Source organism: Procambarus clarkii, chromosome 25 (genome assembly GCF_040958095.1).
Source record: "Procambarus clarkii isolate CNS0578487 chromosome 25, FALCON_Pclarkii_2.0, whole genome shotgun sequence".
NCBI classification, from domain to species: Eukaryota; Metazoa; Arthropoda; class Malacostraca; order Decapoda; family Cambaridae; genus Procambarus; species Procambarus clarkii.
This window is the reverse complement of record NC_091174.1, coordinates 39,919,281-39,946,197: the sequence shown is the minus strand read 5'-3', so window position 1 is coordinate 39,946,197 and position 26,917 is coordinate 39,919,281. Positions and strand designations below refer to the sequence as shown.

General features: G+C 40.0%; 1 protein-coding gene across 1 annotated transcript in view; it reads left to right on the top strand.

Moving 5' to 3' along the window:
- Positions 1–237: 237 nt before the first annotated feature.
- The window catches only part of LOC123756324 (alpha-(1,6)-fucosyltransferase-like), a 71,837-nt gene continuing 45,157 nt past the window's right edge, over positions 238–26,917 (top strand). The window contains exons 1-2 of the mRNA XM_069331099.1: positions 238–412; positions 8,192–8,426. Coding sequence (XP_069187200.1) covers positions 238–412; positions 8,192–8,426 — 410 coding nt within the window. The remainder of the gene's footprint in view (positions 413–8,191; positions 8,427–26,917) is intronic.

Genomic DNA, 26,917 nt, shown 5'->3' with positions numbered 1-26,917 from the left:
ATCCAACAGGGGGTAGTGGAACCCCATATATGTATGAAAGCAGAGAAACTGAACAAAGGGGCGTGGAGGAACTTCCAAAATAACAGAGAGAGATACCAGAGAGCCAGGAGCGAGTATGTTAGTATGAAAAGAGAAGCAGAGAGACAGTATTAAAATGATATAGCATATAAAGCCAAAACCGAACCAAACCTGCTGCACAGTCCCATCAGGAGGAAAACAACAGTGGAGGAACAGGTGATGAAACGAAGAACGGGTGAGGACAGGTACACAGAGAATGACAAGGAGGTGTGTCAAGAACTCAACAAGAGCTTCCAGGAGGTATTCACAATAGAACGAAGTGAAGTCCTTGAGCTAGGAGATGGTGCAGTAAACCAAGCGGCCTTGGAAGGGTTCGAAATTACCAGAGATGAGGGTAAGAGGAATCTGTTAGATATGGACGTTAGATATGGCTGTCGGTCTAGACGGAATCTCAACATGCGTATTGAAAGAGTGTGTAGAAGCACTTTGCTTGCAACTCTCCATTATGTATAGTAGGTCACTAGAGATGGGAGACCTACCAGAAATATGGAAGACGGCTAATGTAGTACGAATATGCAAAAAGGGTGATAGACAGAGGGCCACTGAACTACAGGCCAGAGTCCTTAACTTGTATACCATGCAAGGTGATGGAGAATATCGTAAGAAACCTAGTAACACATCTGGAGAGAAGTGACTTCGTGACACACCCTTAACATGGGTTTGCCACCAGACTCATACTCTAACTGAGGGGTATGAACTACTAGGAAAAACTACGGGAATTAAACCTCGCGTCGCTGGAAGACAGAAGGAATTGATAGGGTAGATAAAGACAGTTTATTTAACAAAAGGGGTATGCACACTAGGGGACACTGGTGGAAATTGAGTGTCCAAATGAGCCATAGAGACATTAGAATTTTTTTTTTAGTATCAGAGTAGTTAACAAATAGAATGCATTAGGAAGTGATGTGGTGGAGGCAAACTCCATAAACAGTTTCAAGTGTTGATATGACAGAGCCCAATACGCTCAGGAAGCTGTACACCAGTTGATTGACAGTTGAGAGGTGGGACCAAAGAACCAGAGCTCAACCCCCGCAAGCACAAGTAGGTGAGTACATCTGTACAAACTCCCTCTGTCTGTCTCACTCTTTTTAAACTAAGACTAGGGTTCATTAGGACTGTCGATTGAAGTACCTAGTGAAATTGCAAGGGAGAGCTGTTATCTTACCTCAGGTCAACTGAAACCTACCTCTGGAGACTCATTCATTTCATGAAAATGTTCCTTGAAACTGATTAACTATCATATAAGGAATTATCAGATAATTAGCTTTCATATAAGGAACCCGGTGAAACTGCAAACAAGAGATGTAATCCAACCTCGGCTCAATTTAAACCTGCTCCTAGAGACCTATTAATTGCAGGAGCCTATTATGTGCCTCATTAGGAATAAACTTTATTTATCTTTTAAGAAACAATCATATAAGGAACAGGATGAGCTCGTAGTAAACTGTGTACCAGAGCTTGCATGTGATCAGTTGACCTAATCTGTGTATCAACTTGTTATGCGAACAAGTTTCAGATACGAGTCAGCCTAGGAGTGAGTGATCATGATGAGTTGATGTTCTTGAGAAAGGCACTTCTAGCATGTAACAGTTGAAGTTTGAGAACCTAGTGCTATGGGTGGCAACTACTGGTTGTCCATGGCATTGGGCCTGACACGGAACTTTGGGAATGTTAGCCTTGTACATAACAGTAACACCACCAATATCACGACGGTGTTGTAGGCTCTGATGTTCAGATCATTCTCACCAGACTTGGTCTAGACTAGAAATGAGCCATCTTACACGGCTCTCCACTTTGTCCAAAAGTCTGATGAAAGATGAATGGCAGGTAATCCAGGAAAGGGTGCATACTCTAGATGAGAGCGAACTTGGGCTTCATATAAGGTTTTGCCAGCCCATCCTCCGAATAGACAGTACGTTTTAATACTAAATGTAATAAGTACATTTATGACTATCGACATAGTACATAAATACACTTAATCGCCAGCATAACACCAAAATATTATGAATATATATTATAGTTTACCTGAAAAGCTGTATCGAAAACCACGACCACAGACGACCTTGGGAGTGTAGGAGGACAAGCAATAATAGCATTTATTGCTTTTTAATTACAATTACTACTTAACCTATAGCTATATTGATGTTAAAATTTTATAAAACTAATAAAAGCAAAACTAAATTCTTTCAATAAATTATAAGGAAACTCTAGATATTTTTAAATTTTGTATAAAATCTCTATTGTTTAATAAAACTAATAAAAAATATTTTATATTTAAAACTTTGTGAATATACAGTTGAACACGAAAACTTTAACCAAAAAAATTTCAGCGTATTAATACAAAATTAGGAGAGTATTTGGGGAGGTTAAAGTAAGGGCGCAATTAAGTTTATTTAATTATTTTGCAGACAGTCAGGAATATACTTATTACATTTAGTATTAAAACGTACTGTCTATTCAGAGGAAGGGTTGGTTTTGTAGCCCCTGGTGTCAAGGTGTGAGATGCGCCGTAGGGCTATAAGTTTCCTAGCTGCCTTTTGGATTCCATTAAGCACGTGGCTCTTCATTGTCGTTGAAGAGCCAATTTTAAGTCGGAAAATGTCAATTTCTTTTCTTCCTTTCTGTATGTAATGGTTATGGCACAGTCATCAGCATTAGCTTTCTGTGTATATTTTAATGACATAGGAATGTCATTGAAATAGACATTCCACAGCAGAGAGCCAAACACACAACAGAGTCGAATGCTGGCACCAACTGAGTGGGTTTCAGAATCTGCTCCATTGGGAAAACCCTCAATGGATCTGTTAGACTCTTAGAATTCGTTCTTGAAGGTAGTCTTTTATTAACTCTAAGATGAAACCTGAGATGCATAGTTCTTGAAGCTTCACTAGTAATCCAGAGTTCCAGACCCGATCAAAGGCTCGTGCTGTCTAGAAAAACAATACAGCTTATCTTGGCCTCATCCAGTGACTGAAGCCACCTAGCGGAGAGACTTTGCAAGAGATCAGCAGCAGATCGACTTTTTCGAAAACCATGTGTAAATAGGCCTAGAGAATGTGTGGAGTGAGTGTATGTTTCGTATGTTCAGGGACTTAAACAAAGGGGCTGTGTTTGTGAGATTTTTTTTCTTTGACAGGTTATCAAAAGAATTAAGTCCTATTGATGTTACGTTAATCGCAACTACCTCGCAAGAGAGGCAGACCTTAAACAGCAAGAGCTGCCAGTGGCAGATATTTAATCTTAAAGCCTAAGATCATAGGACCGCGGGAGCAAACCGCCAGGCTACACCACTCGGGTAACACCTGTCACTTAGGTCGCTGGCTCCTTCTAGTTAACAAACTAATAAAGGGTAGCCGACGGATTCTCACCTGTTATTTATAGAAGTGTGGTGATGTGCAATGGACTCGAGCTTTAGATACAGACTTAATACGAACATAAGCAGGCAAAGCGTTGCAGAACATCAAATGTGGGGCAGTAATATTGGAAGGTTTGACGTAAACGACCGTTTCTATAACACAACAATTTATTCACAAAACAAGAACTAAAACAACTACACAGTGAATTTACGTTACTTTACTGTCACTCCAGTGGCACATTAAAGAACAGCTAATCAACAGCCTGATGGACCCACGGTATCCTTATCCCGTCGTCGCTGACTGAACAATGATACTAACTGAACAAAGTGGTGCCCACTGGTGACGCAAGCTTGCAATCAATATTGTCACGGCTTCACGGTGACCAATACTATAATCACAAAAACTTGACTGGCGCTCGCTGCCCACAACGAGGTACCAAGTAACAAGGCGGTTAATCCAAGAATGATAACCCCTTATAAAAAAAAATCTTACGTTAACACTTGTCTCTCAGGACAATCAAAACAAAGTTACTCTAATTGAATTTAAACAATTACGTTAACACACACGTGTCTCAACGGCACTTAAATGGCATCAATAACTCGTAAATCAATTAATTACATCAACTTGAAAGTCAAGCATTCGGTGAGTAATTCCCAATTAATTACTGAATACAACAGCCTATTAATACAGACGAGTATTGATAAAGCCTACTGTCTCTCAACTGACAGTTCACTTCCGGTCTTACGACAAGATTACCTTAACGAGGGTAGACTACTGTACCACACACAATGTTCCAATACTCCGTGTAAACAACAACATCAACACCTGGTGAATTCACTAAGTGGCGATTACTAATTCTCCTTAATTAGCTACGAGTGCTTAATCACTCTGTCCGCCGACAGAGCTGATCAGTCCAACGAATTACAACAGCTTAATTACAACGCAATTGACTCCGATCATAGCAGACCGTCAACCCCTTACGTTAATCACTCAATTAACGACAGCTCGTTAACTCGTTAACACTACGTTAGTCTTCACTTGACAATTCCTCCACTGCGTGAACTTCACTGTGACTGTTGCCTTTACACGTCCCTACGTTAATCACAACAATGTTCAACGAACAAGTGACCTCGTTAAGTAAATCGTGACCCCCGGTGACGTTAACTGACTTTAATTCTCACGGAATCCTTCACAGTACACAACGCCTTCCACCAAGGTCAAACTTGTCTACGGTTTACACACACAGTACAACACAGTACATCACAGTACAACACAGTACATCCTTGCCACTCACGGCAAAACTTGTAAATGACTTTCCCCAGTAAATTATCCACCAATAATTCACACTTTACCACAACACAACAGTAAAATATATAACCAAGGGAAATCTCCCTGTTACCACTTTTCACTGCTGAAAAAGGGAATCAAATTACAGCGAATACATACACGGCACATAGAAAAAAAATTGAAGTAAATAACTCACTTTACCTCTGAATGTGTCACTAGGTGTCTTCACACACGTCATAAATCACAGTTGGGCCCAATCCTCAACTTGATGACAACAGGGTAGACTCACGTCTCCAATTCCCATTCACCTCCTCAGGTGGTCCCAGGGACAGAGGACAGACGGAACACTGGGGGCGAACCCAGCTTCAGAGTTTTATTACCCAAACGGAAACAGTGTACTTACATCAATGATGTGGGGCCCCTCTTTCACTCACACATACACGTCAATCACACTCCCACTGCTGCTGCTGGATGATGACGTAGGCGTCCTCACTTCCTACACGTGGTCAGGTGGAGCACAGGGTCCTAGACCACGGGGTTAGCTCTACACACACACAGAGACCAGGATGGCGCAGACACACCGGCACAGGCAGCCAAGGTTGCGCACAACAGCAGGGATGCGGTACCACGCCCCTTCCACTTGACACGGTACCCCAGGATACGACGGTACACGGTGTTACACGGTACACGAGATGGAGTCCTTCACTGTTCCTCAGAATTATAACATTTAAGGTTTCTCCCATAACACTGAAACCTTTTCTGGCACGTCTCACAGCAGTATCTTCAAGCACAGATACGATCGACGGCGGATGTCGTTTTTGTAGGCCGATAATTAACGCCTCACACTCAGTCCAGTTGCTCTAAGATGGCGTCCCACAATTACGCGGCTAGATGACAAGTTCACACGGCACGATACAAGCCCCTTTCCGATTACCGGATTCTTACGCACGGCACACGGAAAGATAGCAAGTTGTAGGCGTGACTTTAGTAACGTTGCAGGCGGTATTTCCCGATGCTTGGCCTAGCACGGGAAATGTCGGCCTCACTATGCAGCATCTTAGGTAAGAATGTCTTTTCCCGCCAATATCATGCCTGGGGGTACAATGCGGTACCCCTCAGCGTCTTGGCCAATCACGGTTCAGCATTTCTGAGGCCCCAGGCCCTCAGCCAATCGCGCACCTGCCCCATGACGCTACCCCCTCTCACACGAGGTGGACACGTGATACGTGTCCACGTGGACACGTGATACGTGTCCACGTGGACACGTGATACGTGATGGTGGTCTACGGCCGTTAACCCCCCATACCTCCCTCTCTACACTTGACTTGTACAAAAATTTCCCTGAAATCAACTCCCTCCTGTAATTTCCTTCACAGACCTGATACAGCGATCAGAATGACATCAATGGCTAGCAAATGTCATGGGCTGTCCAACGACACCCAACACGACCGTGGAAAAGTTATATCCAGAAAGTTGAATCACGGTGCACATCACTGGTGCACTATGCAATTTCGTACTTAATTCAGTACACGAGAGAGCAGGGAAAATGTCTCCTGACAGTGTTGTCTGAATTCAGAATTTGTTATATTTCTGATAGCTGATGTTTTGTTGTGTGATGATGGACTTGAGTTAGTTTGCACTGGTATAACTCCATGGACAGATACTGTAAGTTATATAGGGATAGATTAATAAGTAGTATAATGTAAGAGTAAAGTGGAGGACATAATAACTGTTTTTTTTAGTGAATACCAACAATTTTAGATACTTTTATGACTGTGATGTATGTAAGTATTGAAGGCAAGTCTCTATTCTATGTATAGGTCAAAAATCTTTTCCTCAGTTTTATAATTAAAGTTGACATTGCCAATTTGAAAAAGTATTTGGTTCAATGATTTGTTTCCATATAAAATGAAATAATTTTTTTCTGAATTTGTTATTTGACATCAACAAGTCGACTTTTTAAAATCGTAATTACATTATTAATTAGTGTGTGTGTGTGGTTTGGGATTCGAAAAGCTGATTTTTTTCAATATTGTTTAAAATGATAGTGATATTAATACAGATTTTATGTTTTTAATTTATTATGCATTGGATGTTTAGTAGCAAAATTACATGACAGAGCTAAGGCGGTAGATAGGAGATGGAGACTGAGAACTATAGCTTTTCTTCTTACTATATCTAAGTTAATTATAATTTAATTTAATGGAAATTGAGAAAATAATAACGAAATTACCAGAGAGAACTAAGTCGTTGGGCGGAGCACAAGAACTATATTTTTTCTTCTTATTACGTCTAACATAACTATATTTTAAATCTTATGAAAATCAGCTGATAGTGAGGAAATTACAAGAGGCTAAAAGGCTGAAATCTAAAAACTATGTCTGTTCTTGTTACTACGTCTAAAATAACTATATTTTAATTCACATGAAAATATGTTGAAAAGTTATGAAAATACAAAAGCGAACTAAGCAGCAGCTCCAGACCGAGAACTCCGTTTTTTTTTTTATTTATTTTCAGTGATAGCTATTTTAAATTTCAAGAAAATTTAGCTAACAGTAACGAAATTACACCTATAAATGTCTAGAGACGAGCCAAAGAACTAAAGTATGACACTAATAATTGCAATACACACTCCTAATTAACATATTACCCGAAAATGGTCTCAATCCCAACTCCATTTCATCCTAAAATGGGATAAGATTTTGCAACAAATTTTGCCACAACCAAAGTCAGGACCCACAACTAACATTCGACACTGACAAATACATCATATACCTTTAATTGATACAAATTAATACCCAAAGATGGACTCGATACTACTACAATTTCACCCTAAAACGGGGTAAGCTATAGCGACTAATTTGTCAAAAACAACAATTAGTCGCTACAGCTCACCTCATACTACTCTTTAATGACTTCTAGAGTTTGGGAAGACGGGCTGCTTTGACTTTTGACATTGCCGGTTGCCAGGAAGAGAAAGTGTGTTCCAGTATTGCCTGTGTGTAATAGGCTGACTGCAATCATTATCCAAAGCTCGCCAGGAAGTGGCTGTTGTCCGGGCGACGTTCGATGGGCGGATGCTGGGTGCATAGACAGGTACTGGGGGCATGTGGGTGAGTGAGTACTGGGTGCCGGGCGGGCAGGCGGAGTGGGGGGTGGTCGTCTGGCCTAACAAGATTCACGTCTAACATGCCAACATGAATATTCACATGAGTTGTTGTTTTAGATTCAGCTACTCGGAACAAAAGTTCCAAGTAGCACGGACTATGGTGAACCCGTAGTGGAGAGCAGGTCAATTTATGCTAATCAGAGATATACATTTAATTAATAAACCCAATGAAAATGTTATATTTTTCAGTATAACAAAAAAAAACCACTTTGTTGGTAGGTCTGCATTGTTGAGAATCTCTGATGTAAAATAATTATTGACTAGCATCAGAACATTTTGTATATCCCTGATCTTTTGACAGGAGGAAATGATTCACAGACGATCCAGTTTCAAGGGTCCTTAACAAATCCCAAACCGGAGCACATACCTTTGGCCATCCCAAGAGACATCTCTGATCGCCTAATACGTCTGGTGGGCGAGCCAGGTGCCTGGTGGGTCGGCCAGTTCGTCAAATATGTGTTCAAACATCCGCCATACATTCAGGAGATAATCAACAGAGTAGAAAAATCCATTAATTTTCAGCGTCCTATTGTTGGGTAAGTCTGTATGTTGACGGACACATCATTAGTGTGTATTATCAACAGTGATTGGTGTTCTTGCATATTATGGTTGGTAAGGTTATTAAACCTGTAATTTGTGTTATTGTGAATGATATTATATAGGTAAGGTTAGGTGTGAGGAACTAATTCAAAATGTTAGGACAGGTACTGAGTTAGGTACAAAGTTGAGATCCCAATAATATGTGGAATTCTTAACAATTGGAGAGAAGGAGAATGTATTCTCGGACTGGGAATGTCTTGTGTAAGCATGAGTTGTTGGTTTTTATCTCTACTAGAAGGTGCTGTTAAAGGATTATTGTTGAACTTATGCTGTGCATCAAAGAGGTGTTGGTAATATTGGTAGAAGGAAGCTGAAGAGTTCATAAAGGTTAATATATGATAACATTGTAAAAAGTCCCTGTGGCGTAGAGGTAAGATGCTCGCCTGATGTTTCACGAATGCTTTGTCCTGGGTTCGTATCCTGGCTGGGGAGGATTTACTGGGCGCAAATCTTTAACTGGAGCCTCTGTTTAACCCAACAGTAAAATGAGTACCTGGATGTTAAACGATTTGGAGAAGTCGCATTCCGGCGGCGAAAATAGGATAAGCCCGAAACGCTATACGTGCTAGTGGCTGTACAAGAATTTAAGAAATCTTAAATATATATATATATATATATATTAGTATATTTTGGTAGCAGTCTTTCCTGTAGACATATTTTATTAAATATGACCGAAAAAGTAAGATTAATAATTCTAACACGAATTTTCTCAATCTTTCGTACATTATGCTTCACTGTTGGAGGTAAATCAAAAATCACTTCTCCAAAATTCATTTTTATTTCTAGTCTGACGCGACACGGGCGCGTTTCGTAAAACTTATTACATTTTCAAAGACTTCACAAATACACAACTGATTAGAACTTGCGTTTCCCTGATTTTATATCTACATTTGAGTGAGGTGGGAAGGGTGATGTGGCATTACATTTGAGTGAGGTGGGAAGGATGATGTGGCATTAGAGGATATTAATAGGGTATTAAAAGTATCAACACAAGACAGAACACGAAACAATGGATATTGAATAGAAGTGTTTGTAGAAAGCCTATTGGTCCATATTTCTTGATGCTTCTATATTGGAGCGGAGTCTTGAGGTGGGTAGAATATAGTTGTGCAATAATTGGCTGTTGATTGCTGGTGTTGACTTCTTGATGTGTAGTGCCTCGCAAACGTCAAGCCGCCTGCTATCGCTGTATCTATCGATGATTTCTGTGTTGTTTACTAGGATTTCTCTGGCGATGGTTTGGTTATGGGAAGAGATTATATGTTCCTTAATGGAGCCCTGTTGTTTATGCATCGTTAAACGCCTAGAAAGAGATGTTGTTGTCTTGCCTATATACTGGGTTTTTTGGAGCTTACAGTCCCCAAGTGGGCATTTGAAGGCATAGACGACGTTAGTCTCTTTTAACAGAACGCTTTAAACAGAACGCTTTAAAAGAGACTAACGTCGTCTATGCCTTCAAATGCCCACTTGGGGACTGTAAGCTCCAAAAAACCCAGTATATAGGCAAGACAACAACATCTCTTTCTAGGCGTTTAACGATGCATAAACAACAGGGCTCCATTAAGGAACATATAATCTCTTCCCATAACCAAACCATCGCCAGAGAAATCCTAGTAAACAACACAGAAATCATCGATAGATACAGCGATAGCAGGCGGCTTGACGTTTGCGAAGCACTACACATCAAGAAGTCAACACCAGCAATCAACAGCCAATTATTGCACAACTATATTCTACCCACCTCAAGACTCCGCTCCAATATAGAAGCATCAAGAAATATGGACCAATAGGCTTTCTACAAACACTTCTATTCAATATCCATTGTTTCGTGTTCTGTCTTGTGTTGATACTTTTAATACCCTATTAATATCCTCTAATGCCACATCATCCTTCCCACCTCACTCAAATGTAATGCCACATCACCCTTCCCACCTCACTCAAATGTAGATATAAAATCAGGGAAACGCAAGTTCTAATCAGTTGTGTATTTGTGAAGTCTTTGAAAATGTAATAAGTTTTACGAAACGCGCCCGTGTCGCGTCAGACTAGAAATAAAAATGAATTTTGGAGAAGTGATTTTTGATTTACCTCCAACAGTGAAGCATAATGTACGAAAGATTGAGAAAATTCGTGTTAGAATTATTAATCTTACTTTTTCGGTCATATTTAATAAAATATATATATATATATATATATATATATATATATATATATATATATATATATATATATATATATATATATATATATATATATATATATATATACATACATATATATATATATATATATATATATATATATATATATATATACATACATATATATATATATATATATATATATATATATATATATATATATATATATATATATATATATATATATATATATATATATATATATATATGTCGTACCTAGTAGCCAGAACGCACTTCTCTGCCTACTATGCAAGGCCCGATTTGCCTAATAAGCCAAGTTTTCATGAATAAATTGTTTTTCGACTACCTAACCTACCTAACCTAACCTAACCTAACTTTTTCGGCTACCTAACCTAACCTAACCTATAAAGATAGGTTAGGTTAGGTTAGGTAGGGTTGGTTAGGTTCGGTCATATATCTACATTAGTTTTAACTCCAATAAAAAAAAAATTAACCTCATACATAATGAAATGGGTAGCTTTATCATTTCATAAGAAAAAATTTAGAGAAAATATATTAATTCAGGAAAACTTAGTATATATATATATATATATATATATATATATATATATATATATATATATATATATATATATATATATATATATATAAATATATATATATATATAAATATATATATATATATAAATATATATATATATGTCGTACCTAGTAGCCAGAACTCACTTCTCAGCCTACTATTCAAGGCCAGATTTGCCTAGTAAGCCAAGTTTTCCTGAATTAATATATTTACTATAATTTTTTTCTTATGAAATGATAAAGCAACCCTTTTCTCTATGTATGAGGTCAATTTTATTTTATTGGAGTTAAAATTAACGTAGATATATGACCGAACCTAACCAACCCTACCTAACCTAACCTAACCTATATTTATAGGTAAGGTTAGGTTAGGTAGCCAAAAAAAGCTAGGTTAGGTTAGGTTAGGTAGGTTAGGTAGACGAAAAAACATTAATTCATGAAAACTTGGCTTATTAGGCAAATCGGGCCTTGAATAGTAGGCTGAAAAGTGCGTTCTGGCTATTAGGTACGACATATATAAATATATATATATATACATATATATATATATATACATATATATATATATATATATATATATATATATATATATATATATATATATATATATATATATATATATATATATATATATATATATATATATATGTCGTATCTAGTAGCCATAACGCACTTCTCAGCCTAATATGCAAGGCCCAATTTGCCTAATAAGCCAGGTTTTCATGAATTAATTGTTTTTCGACTACCTAACCAACCTAACCTAACCTAACTTTTTCGGCTACCTAACCTAACCTAACCTATAAAGATAGGTTAGGTTAGGTTAGGTAGGGTTGGTTAGGTTCGGTCATATATCTACGTTAATTTTAACTCCAATAACAAAAATTGACCTTGTACATAATGAAATGGGTAGCTTTATCATTTCATAAGAAAACATTTAGAGAAAATATATTAATTCAGGAAAACTTTGCTTATTAGGCAAATCGGGCCTTGCATAGTAGGCTGAGAATTGCGTTCTGGCTACTAGGTACGACATATATATATATATATATATATATATATATATATATATATATATATATATATATATATATATATATATATATATATATATATATATAAGTGTGTGAGGGTACCACCTCTGGTGCCAATGTGGGGACCCATAGCCTTGGAGAAGAAAATAAAACGTATTCAGAGGAGACCTTGTGGTTTCTCACTGAACACTAATATTATCTTCTCCTACTACCCCCATTCTTTTGTATGTACACATATATATTTGTTTTATTTGAACTTTGTTACAAAAAAGGAGTTACACATAGGGTACAAAGATGGTTATCATAGGTTGTCGAGTTCCTCCAGCTCCTCAGATGGCGAGCAGGAACCCTGAATGCAGTGCGCATTTCCCCTCGGTATCGCCACGCTGAGGTGCTGGAAAAGGAAGCTGGCAGCTCTAGGGTCCTTTGTTGTTTCAATGAGCCTAGAACCCAGTTCCTTCAAAAAGCTGGTAGCACTTTTACCCCAGGCGCCGAGTGTCTCAAAAGCAATGGGGACAAAATTGTAGTGGTGATCCAGTTCTCTGTACTTACGGGATTTGGCTGCTTTCCTGGGGGTGGCAGCGCCACCTGGTTGTGCAACACTAAGATCAATGTAGGTGTTAGCCTGGGATGATACACATGTGTAGTCCCATACCAACTGCTTGCCATTCTTCCAGGGTTTGCACCTTTCTTTTTATGACGTCTTCAACAAAACTGTTAGAGAAGCCATTGTTGATTAGGACCTACCTAATCCCTACGGAGTTCTTCATCGACTTGCTTCCATCCTGAAATGTGGCTGAGAGCTTGGTCGATGTACGCATTGACAACACTCCTCTTGTTCCTGTCTGGGCAGTCACAATTGGCAAGAGGCTTATTCCTATGTGTTTTTCCTTAGTGTAGATTGCAGTGTGGAAGCCTCCATTCCTTTCCATGTCCGTTACATCTAGAAAGGGCAGCCTTCCTTCATTCTCCATCTCATAAGTGAAACTCAACAAAGAATTCTGCTCCAATGCCTCCTTCAGCTCCTGCAGATATTTGACATCAGGTACCTGCATAAAAATGCTGTCACCATACCTGCAGTAAATGGTGGGTTTCAAGTTCATGTCAACTAAGACCCTCTGCTCGATCGTACCCATGTAGAAGTTTGCAAACAGGACACCTAGGGGAGAATCCATGGGGACCCCATCTTCTTGCTTATACATGTGCCCATCTGGACTCAAAAAGGGTGCCTCTTTAGTGCAGGGTTGTAGTAGCTTCCTTAGTATGTTTTCTGGTATGTCAAAATGAGTACAAGCCGGATCACGATACACTCTGTCTGCTATCATCCTGATTGTTTCATCCACAGGTACGTTGGTAAACAGTGACTCTACATCCAACGAGGCTCTTATCCTCGTGGCCCGTGCTCCCCGCAGTAAGTCAACAAATTCCTTTAGAGACTTCAGGCTGAAAGCACAAGTTACATAAGGAGTCAGCAAGCAGTTGAGCCGCTTAGCCAGTCTATATGTAGCTGTGGGTATCTGGCTGCTGATTGGCCGAAGTGGGTTTCCAGGCTTGTGGGTCTAGACATTCCGATACACATAACAAGGTTTATATTCCCCAATAACCTTTGGCAGGTGAAGTCCGGATTTCTTGGCGTCCACAGTTTCGATCAATCTGTTTACCTTCGGTTTCAATTTGGCTGTAGTGTCCATCGTTACCCATTGGAATTTACTTTGGTCGGAGAGTATGAGGTTCATTTTTGCCAGATATTCGTCTTTTTTTAAGAATAACTTATATTCGTGACTTGTCACCTCTTCTGACGACTTATTCTCTTATTTCCTTATTCTCATGAAGGCTCTTAGCAGCCACTTTGAGCTCGGAGAACAGTATGGTGCTTCTCTAGTTACCTCGAGTCTTTCCTCCTTCTGCAATAAGTTCCACATTCAAGGTGTCTTTAGGGGAAACCTGCTTTTGCGTCTCGAGGTCGAATATGTCATAAAATAATAATATATTTTAAATATATTATTATTATATAAATAATAAATAATATATATAAATAATATATTCTATGTGTAAACTAGTAGTAAATTGTCCATTGTATTTTCTGAATTTGTCTGTTTGTCTGTCATTACCCCCTCCCCCATACCCCCAACCATTCCTCACTCCTCCGTCCCCTCGTCCTCCCCACCATTCCCCACTCCCCCGTCACCTCGTCTTCCCAACCATTCCTCACTCCCTCGTCTCTTTTCCTCCCCATCATCCCCCACTCCAGCATCCCCTCATCCTCCTAACCATTCCCCACTCCACCATTCCCTAGTCCTCTGCACTATCTCCCACTTCCCCATCCCCTCGTCCTCCCTACCATTCCCCCCCTCGCCCCGTCCTCCCCACTCCCCTGTCCCCTTGTTCTCCCACCACTCTCCATTCCCATGTCCCCTTGTCCCCACGATCCCCAACTCCCCTGTTCCCTCGTCCTCCCCCACCATTATCCCGTTCCCTGTCCCCTCGTTCTACCCACCATCCCTCACTCCCTCGTCTGTTGATCAAATGATCTGATGTTCCCATCAGAAAATTGGAAACATCAAATGATCTGGGGCTAGATTATCGAAAAAGTTACACAAACACTTACGAACCTGAACATCTTTTCTCAATATTTGGCGGCTTTGTTTACAATTATTAAACAGTTAATGAGCTCCGAAGCACCAGGAGGCTGTTTATAATAACAATAACAGTTGATTGGCAAGTTTTCATGCTTGTAAACTGCTTAATAAATGTAACCAAAGCCATCAAAGATTGAGGAAAGATGTACACGTTCGTAAGTACTTGCGTAACTGCTTCGTGCATTTGGCCCCTGATTTTCCCCTCACTGAAATATAAGAAAAACAGTTCAAAAACCGAAATGAAAAACAGTGATAAAAAAAAAAATAAACGATACTCATGAAACGAATGATATGGTAAACAACACAGCTTAATTCCAATGCACTGTCACACAAAATAACTAAATAAAAATGAAAATAAATCGAAATCTATGAAAATTCAATTTATCAATGAAATCGGAAACATTGAAATGGAATCGTAACATAATTAGTGTAACGTGTTTTGGTCTTATTTGCAACAGATCGCGCTGTTTTTCAAAAACCTATGTTTTTACCTGTCACAGGGGTGGCATCTATATAATAGGTATATAAAAACACGCGCGTATTCGAATTGAACATTTCAAAATTGTCAAAATTTCAAAGCAATCGGTGAAGAACTTTCAGAAATTACAGGATGTGTTGCTCTTCCGTTCAACAGATGGCCTGGTTTTTCAAAAAAAGCATGTTTTTTTCCTGTCTCAGATAAGGCATGTATATAGAAGGTCTATAAAAAGATGTGCCTATTCGAATGCAACGTTGTGTCAAAATATTAAAGACATCTGTAATGAAGTTTCGAAGATGTCCCCTCACATGAAAAACATATGATAAACACAGTTTTTCAAAAAATCATGTTTTAATCCGTCACAGACGTGACATCTATACAGTATGCATATAAAAACCTGCTCGGATGCGAATGGAACGTTTTTGTGAAAATTTCAAAGCAATCGGTGAAGAATTTTCGGATATTAGCGATTATGAACAAACGAACATTTCCATTTTTATTTATAGACTAGTTGTACCTGCCACGCTTTGCTGTGGCTCAGTCCGGTTAAATGGAAAAGAAAGAAAAGGGAAAGCATACGTTTCTATTATGTTTAATTTAACAATGCTTGTGGATATACAACATTTTTTGTTGTTCCATTGTCTGTGGAGATATAGAGATTGCCTGGTTTCCCGACTCTAGAACACGCAAAATATAATTGTCCCTATGAGAAGCAATCTGTGTTTAGATATAAAGCACACATTTCAAAAGATTGGCCCTGAGCTTTATTGATGGTGATTGCAAATGCCAATCGAATTAGAAATTACAATATCTTAAATTGAAATGGCATATCTGTTGGAATCATATTAATGCGAGTAATGAGGACATCTTCACCTTTGAAAGGTCCTGTCAAGACTGTAGCTTCTGCGACGTTGCTGATTAATTTTTTTACGGCAAGGTGCGAGGCTTTGCAAAGCTTTAGCTAATTAATATTTCCCAACATGATAATTGGCTCGCAGGTTTTCAATTGCCGTACGTGTGATGGTATCCCTGGCAGATCGAGTGAATTCAAAAATTCTGTTGGATAACTAACCATTTCATCTGCTTCCTCAACAGTGTCGACGGACTTGTATCGAGGAATTATAGGTAATTTTTGCCTGAAATCTCCTGTAAGCAATATTAATGCATTCCCAAATTGTCTGATGTTTCCACACAAATCTTGCAATAATCGACCAAGAGCCTCGAGCGATTTTTTGTGGGCCATTGTGCATTCATCCCAAACAATAAGTTTACATTTCTGCATTAGTTTTCCCATGCCGGGTGCTTTGGAATTGTTGCACATGGGAGTTTCAATGAATTGCATGTTCAATGGCAATTTCAAAGCCGAAGTAGCAGTTCTTCCACCTATAATCTTGGTAACAATCTTGCAGCTATTCCGGACGATGCAAGAGCTAAGGTTATGCCATTTTGGGATCAAAATGCTGCCAGAATCAATCTAATTAGGAAGGATTTACAGTTCCTCCTGGCACATCTAAGAAGATTTCTACAAACCCGTTATTGACAGTTTGAAATATTTAATTGTAAAATGCCTTTTTGCTGAAGCGTTAGCTTAGGAATATTTGATTGCACATACGACAACAGATCACTCGTGTTGTAATTTTGTTTACGATGCAATTCTACATCGAACGAAGCAGCAGATCTATTCGGTGATGGCCTTTCCAATTAATTTAGAACTTTGTTCACTATTTCTAAGCCCAAATCTTCAATTATTATCAATGCTTCGTTGTAGATTTCTGCTGTGAAATCCAAGTTCATATTTGTATTTTCCTTCGTATTCGACGGATAATATCTTCAGCCACGTGCGATTTATATTTCTCCCATAACTCTGTTGGAGGTGAAGGAGAGCCAGTTGTCAAAATGATTGCAAACAATGCACTAATTTGATTTGGATGTGACGTGTTGGACGCATAATAATGCATACATCCCAGTTTCGGTCGTTCACCAATAAATTTCGAGCTTGACATGGACTACAGAAAACGGCATGTGTTACGCCGTTGACAAATCTAAAAGGCTGGAAAGACGTTGGACCGGGCACATTTACCAACAGTATGCGAAGAAAGAAGCATTCATCTTGATTGGGATGGACGGTGTACAGTGTGCTTATCATAGTTTATTTGAATAAGCCAGGTTGTCTGTCGACTCAGTCTCCTCGTTTCCGTCGGTCTAAAGATTTTCTACTAGCATTCCTTGTGTGTAATACGTATTCACTTTCGAATACAGTAGTGTTTTTGCAAACGCGTCATTTTGACAACGTGAAGAAAGCAGTTAACGTTGTAGCCGGTGGATTCATAGCTGTTCTTGAACAGCTTTGAAATAGCTTTGAAGAGCAGCTTTGAAATAAATGTGTTATAAATGAAATAATATAAATATAGAAATAAACTTTGAAATAAACCCATGGGGACCCCATCTTCTTGCTTATACATGTGCCCATCTGGACTCAAAAAGGGTGCCTCTTTAGTGCAGGCTTGTAGTAGCTTCCTTAGTAAGTTTTCTTGTATGTCAAAATGAGTACAAGCCGGATCACGATACACTCTGTCTGCTATCATCCTGATTGTTTCATCCACAGGTACGTTGGTAAACAGTGACTCTACATCCAACGAGGCTCTTATCCTCGTGGCCCGTGCTCCCCGCAGTAAGTCAACAAATTCCTTTAGAGACTTCAGGCTGAAAGCACAAGTTACATAAGGAGTCAGCAAGCAGTTGAGCCGCTTAGCCAGTCTATATGTAGCTGTGGGTATCTGGCTGCTGATTGGCCGAAGTGGGTTTCCAGGCTTGTGGGTCTAGACATTCCGATACACATAACAAGGTTTATATTCCCCAATAACCTTTGGCAGGTGAAGTCCGGATTTCTTGGCGTCCACAGTTTCGATCAATCTGTTTACCTTCGGTTTCAATTTGGCTGTAGCGTCCATCGTTACCCATTGGAATTTACTTTGGTCGGAGAGTATGAGGTTCATTTTTGCCAGATATTCGTCTTTTTTTAAGAATAACTTATATTGGTGACTTGTCACCTCTTCTGACGACTTATTCTCTTATTTCCTTATTCTCATGAAGGCTCTTAGCAGCCACTTTGAGCTCGAAGAACAGTATGGTGCTTCTGTAGTTGCCTCGAGTCTTTCCTCCTTCTGCAATAAGTTCCACTTTCAAGGTGTCTTTAGGGGAAACCTGCTTTTGCGTCTCGAGGTCGAATATGTCATAAAATAATAATATATTTTAAATATATTATTATTATATAAATAATAAATAATATATATAAATAATATATTTTATGTGTAAACTAGTAGTAAATTGTCAATTGTATTTTCTGAATTTGTCTGTTTGACTGTCATTACCCCCTCCCCCATACCCCCAACCATTCCTCACTCCTCTGTTCCCTCGTCCTCCCCACCATTCCCCACTCCCCCGTCACCTCGTCTTCCCAACCATTCCTCACTCCCTCGTCTCTTTTCCTCCCCATCATCCCCCACTCCAGCATCCCCTCATCCTCCTAACCATTCCCCACTCCACCATTCCCTAGTCCTCTGCACTATCTCCCACTTCCCCATCCCCTCGTCCTCCCTACCATTCCCCCCCTCGCCCCGTTCTCCCCACTCCCCTGTCCCCTTGTTCTCCCACCACTCTCCATTTCCATGTCCCCTTGTCCCCACCATCCCCAACTCCCCTGTTCCCTCGTCCTCCCCCACCATTATCCCGTTCCCTGTCCCCTCGTTCTACCCACCATCCCTCACTCCCTCGTCTGTTGATCAAATGATCTGATGTTCCCATCAGAAAATTGGAAACATCAAATGATCTGGGGCTAGATTATCGAAAAAGTTACACAAACACTTACGAACCTGAACATCTTTTCTCAATATTTGGCGGCTTTGTTTACAATTAGTAAACAGTTAATGAGCTCCGAAGCACCAGGAGGCTGTTTATAATAACAACAACAGTTGATTGGCAAGTTTTCATGCTTGTAAACTGCTAAATAAATGTAACCAAAGCCATCAAAGATTGAGGAAAGATGTACACGTTCGTAAGTACTTGCGTAACTGTTTCGTGCATTTGGCCCCTGATTTTTCCATCACTGAAATATAAGAAAAACAGTTCAAAAACCGAAATGAAAAACAGTGATAAAAAAAATAAACGATACTCACGAAACGAATGATATGGTAAACAACACAGCTTAATTCCAATGCACTGTCACACAAAATAACTAAATAAAAATGAAAATAAATCGAAATCTATGAAAATTCAATTTATCAATGGAATCGGAAACATTGAAATGGAATCGTAACATAATTAGTGTAACGTGTGTTGGTCTTATCTGCAACAGATCGCGCTGTTTTTTAAAAACCTGTTTTTACCTGTCACAGGGGTGGCATCTATAAAATAGGTATATAAAAACACGCGCGTATTCGAACTGAACATTTCAAAATTGTCAAAATTTTAAAGCAATCGGTGAAGAACTTTCAGAAATTACAGGATGTGTTGCTCTTCCGTTTAACAGATGGCCTGGTTTTTCAAAAAAAGCATGTTTTTTTCCTGTCTCAGATAAGGCATGTATATAGAAGGTCTATAAAAAGATGTGCCTATTCGAATGCAACGTTGTGTCAAAATATTAAAGCCATCTGTAATGAAGTTTCGAAGATGTCCCCTCACATGAAAAACATATGATAAACACAGTTTTTCAAAAAATCATGTTTTAATCCGTCACAGACGTGACATCTATACAGTATGCATATAAAAACCTGCTCGGATGCGAATGGAACGTTTTTGTGAAAATTTCAAAGCAATCGGTGAAGAATTTTCGGATATTAGCGATTATGAACAAACGAACATTTCCATTTTTATTTATAGACTAGTTGTACCTGCCACGCTTTGCTGTGGCTCAGTCCGGTTAAATGGAAAAGAAAGAAAAGGGAAAGCATACGTTTCTATTATGTTTAATTTAACAATGCTTGTGGATATACAACATTTTTTGTTGTTCCATTGTCTGTGGAGATATAGAGATTGCCTGGTTTCCCGACTCTTGAACACGCAAAATATAATTGTCCCTATGAGAAGCAATCTGTGTTTAGATATAAAGCACACATTTCTAAAGATTGGCCCTGAGCTTTATTGATGGTGATTGCAAATGCCAATCGAATTAGAAATTACAATATCTTAAATTGAAATGGCATATCTGTTGGAATCATATTAATGCGAGTAATGAGGACATCTTCACCTTTGAAAGGTCCTGTCAAGACTGTAGCTTCTGCGACGTTGCTGATTAATTTTTTTATGGCAAGGTGCGAGGCTTTGCAAAGCTTTAGCTAATTGATATTTCCCAACATGATAATTGTCTCGCAGGTTTTCAATTGCCGTACGTGTGATGGTATCCCTGGCAGATCGAGTGAATTCAAAAATTCTGTTGGATAACTAACCATTTCATCTGCTTCCTCAACAGTGTCGACGGACTTGTATCGAGGAATTATAGGTAATTTTTGCCTGAAATCTCCTGTAAGCAATATTAATGCATTCCCAAATTGTCTGATGTTTCCACACAAATCTTGCAATAATCGACCAAGAGCCTCGAGCGATTTTTTGTGGGCCATTGTGCATTCATCCCAAACAATAAGTTTACATTTCTTCATTAGTTTTCCCATGACGGGTGCTTTGGAATTGTTGCACATGGGAGTTTCAATGAATTGCATGTTCAATGGCAATTTCAAAGCCGAAGTAGCAGTTCTTCCACCTATAATCTTGGTAACAATCTTGCAGCTATTCCGGACGATGCAAGAGCTAAGGTTATGCCATTTTGGGATCAAAATGCTGCCAGAATCAATCTAATTAGGAAGGATTTACAGTTCCTCCTGGCACATCTAAGAAGATTTCTACAAACCCGTTATTGACAGTTTGAAATATTTAATTGTAAAATGCCTTTTTGCTGAAGCGTTAGCTTAGGAATATTTGATTGCACATACGACAACAGATCACTCGTGTTGTAATTTTGTTTACGATGCAATTCTACATCGAACGAAGCAGCAGATCTATTCGGTGATGGCCTTTCCAATTAATTTAGCACTTTGTTCACTATTTCTAAGCCCAAATCTTCAATTATTATCAATGCTTCGTTGTAGATTTCTGCTGTGAAATCTAAGTTCATATTTGTATTTTCCTTCGTATTCGACGGACAATATCTTCAGCCATGTGCGATTTATATTTCTCCCATAACTCTGTTGGAGGTGAAGGAGAGCAGGTGGTCAATATGATTGCAAACAATGCACTAATTTGATTTGGATGTGACGTGTTGGACGCATAATAATGCATACATCCCAGTGTCGGTCGTTCACCAATAAATTTCGAGCTTGACATGGACTACAGAAAACGGCATGTGTTACGCCGTTGACAAATCTAAAAGGCTGGAAAGACGTTGGACCGGGCACATTTACCAACAGTATGCGAAGAAAGAAGCATTCATCTTGATTGGGATGGACGGTGTACAGTGTGCTTATCATAGTTTATTTGAATAAGCCAGGTTGTCTGTCGACTCAGTCTCCTCGTTTGCGTCGGTCTAAAGATTTTCTACTAGCATTCCTTGTGTGTAATACGTATTCACTTTCGAATACAGCAGTGTTTTTGCAAACGCGTCATTTTGACAACGTGAAGAAAGCAGTTAACGTTGTAGCCGGTGGATTCATAGCTGTTTCTTGAACATTTGCAGCTTTGAAATAAATGTGTTGTTGATTTTCTTGTTTTCAAAACAAAAACAAAAGATACTAACGAAATATTTCAATTCAAACGCCGATCAATCGACACAGCTCAATTTCACCACCAATTGCATGGAAAATATGAAGAACAGTTAAAAAACGATATGAAAAAATGAAAAAGAAGCAAATAAGCTATCCCACGAAATGAATGGTATGGTAAACTACACAGCTCAATTCCAATGCAGTGTCACACCAAATAATTAAATCAAATTGAAAATAAATCAAAATCTATGAAAATTCAATTTATCAATGCAATCAGAAACATTGAAATGGAATCGTAACATATTTTGTATATCTTGTGTTGCTCTTACGTGCAACAGATGACCCTGTTTAAAAAAAACGCATGTTTTTACCTGTCACAGGTGTAGCATCTAAATAGTAGGTATATAAAAACATGCACGTATTCCAATGGAACGTTGTGTAAAAATTTCAAAGCAATCGGTGAAGAACTTTCAGAGATTACAGCGTGTCTTGCTCTCACGTCCTACAGATGACATTGTTTTTCATAAAAAACATGTTTTTTCCTGTCACAGGTGAGGCATGTATATTGCAAGTATTTAAAAACATTCGCCTATTTGAATGAAATGTTGTGCCAAAATTTCAAAGCAATCAGTAAAGAGGTTTCAAAGATTTCCCTCACATGAAAAGCACCCGAAAAACACAGCTTTTCGAAAAAAAAACATATTTTTTCCCGTTACAGACGTGACATCTATATAGAATGTATATAAAAACTCGCTCGAATGCGAAGGGAACGTTGTGTGAAAATTTCAAAGCAATCGGTGAAGAACTTTCGGAGATTAGTGATTTTGAACAAACGAGCATTTCCATTTTTATTTATATTGATATAGTTACACCATGACCTTGAGTGACGAGAGTTATAGTCAAACAACGGAGGTGCGATGTTATGAAATACTATAACTAATCGGCGCTGATCTTCACTAACCAAAGCTCGAGTGCCACTGACCACTCTGGGAGTCCCAGAAGTCTTACCACTAGTTGAGTCGCTACCCGTGACCCGGCTTTGTACCTGTGGGGAGTTTGCCGAGCTTGCCCTCCGTAACACAAATAATAAATAATACAGAAGATCCAGACACTTACCTGACATCTTTACTTGTTTCGGTCGCCATCTGGTAATCAGTAACTGCGCCCCAGCAACGTATTCCATAAGAATATCTTATGCAATACTAAGGATATTTTCCCAACAGTAGTGTGGTGCAAATACAGAATCACATTCATAGAATGCTCAGGAGATGGAGGACATATAAACCCAGTGGTAAATTTGTAACAAGTTTACTAAAGAAAAACTACAATAAACATCAAACTAAAATGAACTGTAGAAACTGGAAGATATCAGCCGCACTCCTCTCTCCACGTCTGGCAACTTGATCTGCTGGGTGGGTTAAAGGGACCGGTGCTCGCCTCTGACGCTGCTCTGCCACTAGCCGCCACACTAGTCGCTGCCTCCACACGTGATAATGATATATATAGTGGCCTACATCCTAGCCTATCTCAAAGATTATAATAGACATGCTAACATAAATAATGGCCTAAGCTCACCTGGTTCACAAGGGACAGAAGGAAGAGGAGGAAAATAATGATCAGCTCCAGGTGGAGTACATATATGAATTTTTCCATTACCATCACCTATTTAATTTCTTTTGCCGTTTCCGCTTCCTCAGCTTTTAACCACTTTAAGAATCTCTGTTCCATTTCTCCGGAAGTTTCGGCGTACGTCCTTCCCGGCACGTTAGTACATTTCCTGAAACGCTTCTGGTACACCTCGTAGTCTGCTGGAAAGAATGTAGTATGCTCCCCAGGAGTACACTAGTCTTCTATAATATCCGTCGTAGTATGCTTTAGGCTGCTTTAGTCCATTGGGCGAGACTCCTGGACCTCCAATCTCGATAGCTCACTTGGCATACGTCTGCACTCAACGGAGGCCGTTAAACTCTGAGCTCCTGGGCGCATGCTAGCTCCCTGGCGCCGCTGGATCGGTGACGTCACGGTACAGGACTGGGGACCATTGTGTTGGGCAGCGGGCCGTGGCAGGCTCCTCTTGATGATGTCGTTGACTTCTTCATGTCTTGCAATCTTATTCTGTGTTTTTCGACATAACAGACCATGACGACCATATTGGTCTGCCATCGCAGTTCTGCAGATGCACCTATGTTAGGTGAGGATGGGGGTGGCAAGGCGAAGGGCAACTTCAATGCGGAGAGCGTCATGATTGAGGCGAGTTCCCACGGCTGCATTGGGCACAGCAAATAAAAAATATCCCGCCGTGGGGTGCTGTTACCGCTAGGAGGCGGGCTTTGTTTTCAACATCTGCGTTTTTAATCATTATTGTGACAGTCTTTTCTATTATTGGGTTATCCCAGTGGGCCTGCTTGTGGTCTTTTGGGGCTTGTGGTTGGTGTAGAGGGTGTGCAATGGTTTCCCATTGTCTGGCTGTTGTGGGAGTATGTCTCCCAAGATTCTCCCACAGCTGACTTGAATGGCTCATTGCAGTGCACAGTGCACCGACTTCATGCACAAGGTTCTATTTCTTTTAACCCTGGATAGTAAACTGTCATGTTGGGTATCTCCAGAATGCCCACTTAACCAGGAACACTTTCATAATACGGAGGCTGCCGTATGTCCAGGCAGGAAGCAGATACAGGGAGTTAAGCATACTTGCCACAGGGTCAGTGAGTACATTGGCTGGGGCTAGCATGAGAGTAGAGGGGAGACGCCTGCGAGGCGACAGTGTGACCCTGAGGTCAACCTCAACCGGCACGATGGAAAATAACATCTATGACGTAGTCGTGACGTGTTCATGACGTCACTTCTCCTACTGATCATCGAACGGTCATTATGATTGGTTCCCGCCCATTTGCTTCAATGCTCTTGGTCAAATTGTCAAACACTCTTTTTGTGTTGTGTGCCACGAGATGCCCGGCAGCCATTGTAGAGTATTTACGTGAGGGGAGACCAAACCCAGAGGACGTGTAGCTGTTCTGTCTATCGGCCAATAGACTGAACACCGTCTATTCCTCACCGTCAAGTTAACTCAGCGTCTTGGCGATATACCACACACTCGCCCAGAATCACGAGTGTGGATATATTGTTCAGAAGCCTAAAGTGACCAAATCACCAGAGCGAAACAGACTGGTATCAGGTAACCCCTGGTGACAAAGATCGTTGTGAGTGAACTAAGGCAGTGCCGCCACCTAAGTAATCTGTGTGTGACTTTACCACAGTGTACCTGTACCACAGTGTACAGTGTAGTGCATGGTATCACATAACCTGCAGCCGCCAGCCGCCACCGCCCTCACTGTACCACGTGACGTCACCACCCTTACTCACCGCCAGTGCCAAGAGTGTGTGCGTGTGTCTGTACGCCCTACTGCGAGTACCCTCCGTGTATACGAGCGAATACCAGCTGTCAGGTCACCTAGGAGTTCTTGCATAAATGTGTCTGAGTGAGTGAGTGAGTAAGGAAAGGTACCTTATCTGTAAGTACAAGATCTTGTCATTGTTTTATTGTGTCTGAGTTGATCTGAGGTATCAAACACAGTTCTCCCCTTCTCATACCTGTCACAGGTCATAGGTGAATCGACGGTGTATGCGTGTTTATCTGTGTGGTATCACGGCATTTCACTCGATCGTCTGTGAATGTGAGCTTCACATACACCACACATTTAGTTATTGTGTGACATTATTATTGTGCATGTTATTGCCTGTCCCATTGACAGTGCCATTGTGTTTATTGCATATCATCATTACCGAGTATCCGGTTGGAACTCTGTGATCCCTTTGCATACCGGCAGTTAGGTTGCCGTGTTAACGATTGGCTGTCAACTGTGTTAAGTTAGGTGTTTCGCCGCGAGTGGATCCGAGTCGTTTAGCCAGACGTCAAGAGTCTCGCTAATACAACAATAGCCTTTCTGATGCCAATCTAAAGTAAAGCAAGCACCCATTGTATTAGTGGTTAAGTTAGTAAATAAACTACTGTTAAGCTTTATGCGGTGTTTCCGTTGAACCACTTCGGAATACTGCCAATCAATTACTCAAGCCTTCAGCTCTAGGTGTCTTCAACACCAAGTTGCCTAATTCACTAAACTATAAATGTGATGAGGGCCCTAGGAGTCACTCACAGTGTTAAATCATTGAGGAGATTCCAACGATCAACGTGGAGCAGGACCAGGTGAGGCTAGTCTGAGAAGAGACCCTCAAAGACTCTAACTCGACCTTGCTCCCAGGCCCTGTACTGTTGCTCTCGTATTTTCTATTCTGCTAATTCCGACAGTTTCGTGAAGCGTCTGCCACATGTACATTGGCGACGTACGCATTGCAGTCGTGAAAGCAAAAAAGAAAACCCCCGCAGCTGTTTCCATGAACGTATGATCATGAGTTCTCGCCGTGTTTCTCGTACTCTCCGCTAGGATATGCCATACTAATTCGTTGGCTGCTGTACATGATGATAAGAATGCTGGAAGTGCTACCTCAGTTGCCTTACGTATGCCTATTCCCCCAAATCTCACTTGTAGTGTTGCTTGGTTCCACTGACTGCCATCTAAATCTAGGTTGAACGCCTTCCTGAATATTGACATGAGGAGCTTATCATAGTGATTTAGAAGTGGGTTGCCAAAAGTTGGTGCACACCTTAAGAAGTATGTTAGCCTGGGCAAGGTAAGGCACTTTGTGAGAAGGTAGAGGGCATCATGGGGCATCATCATGTCCCCTATTCTCTCTTTCATTCTCTTTAGGTCGTTAAACGTTTCGTCAA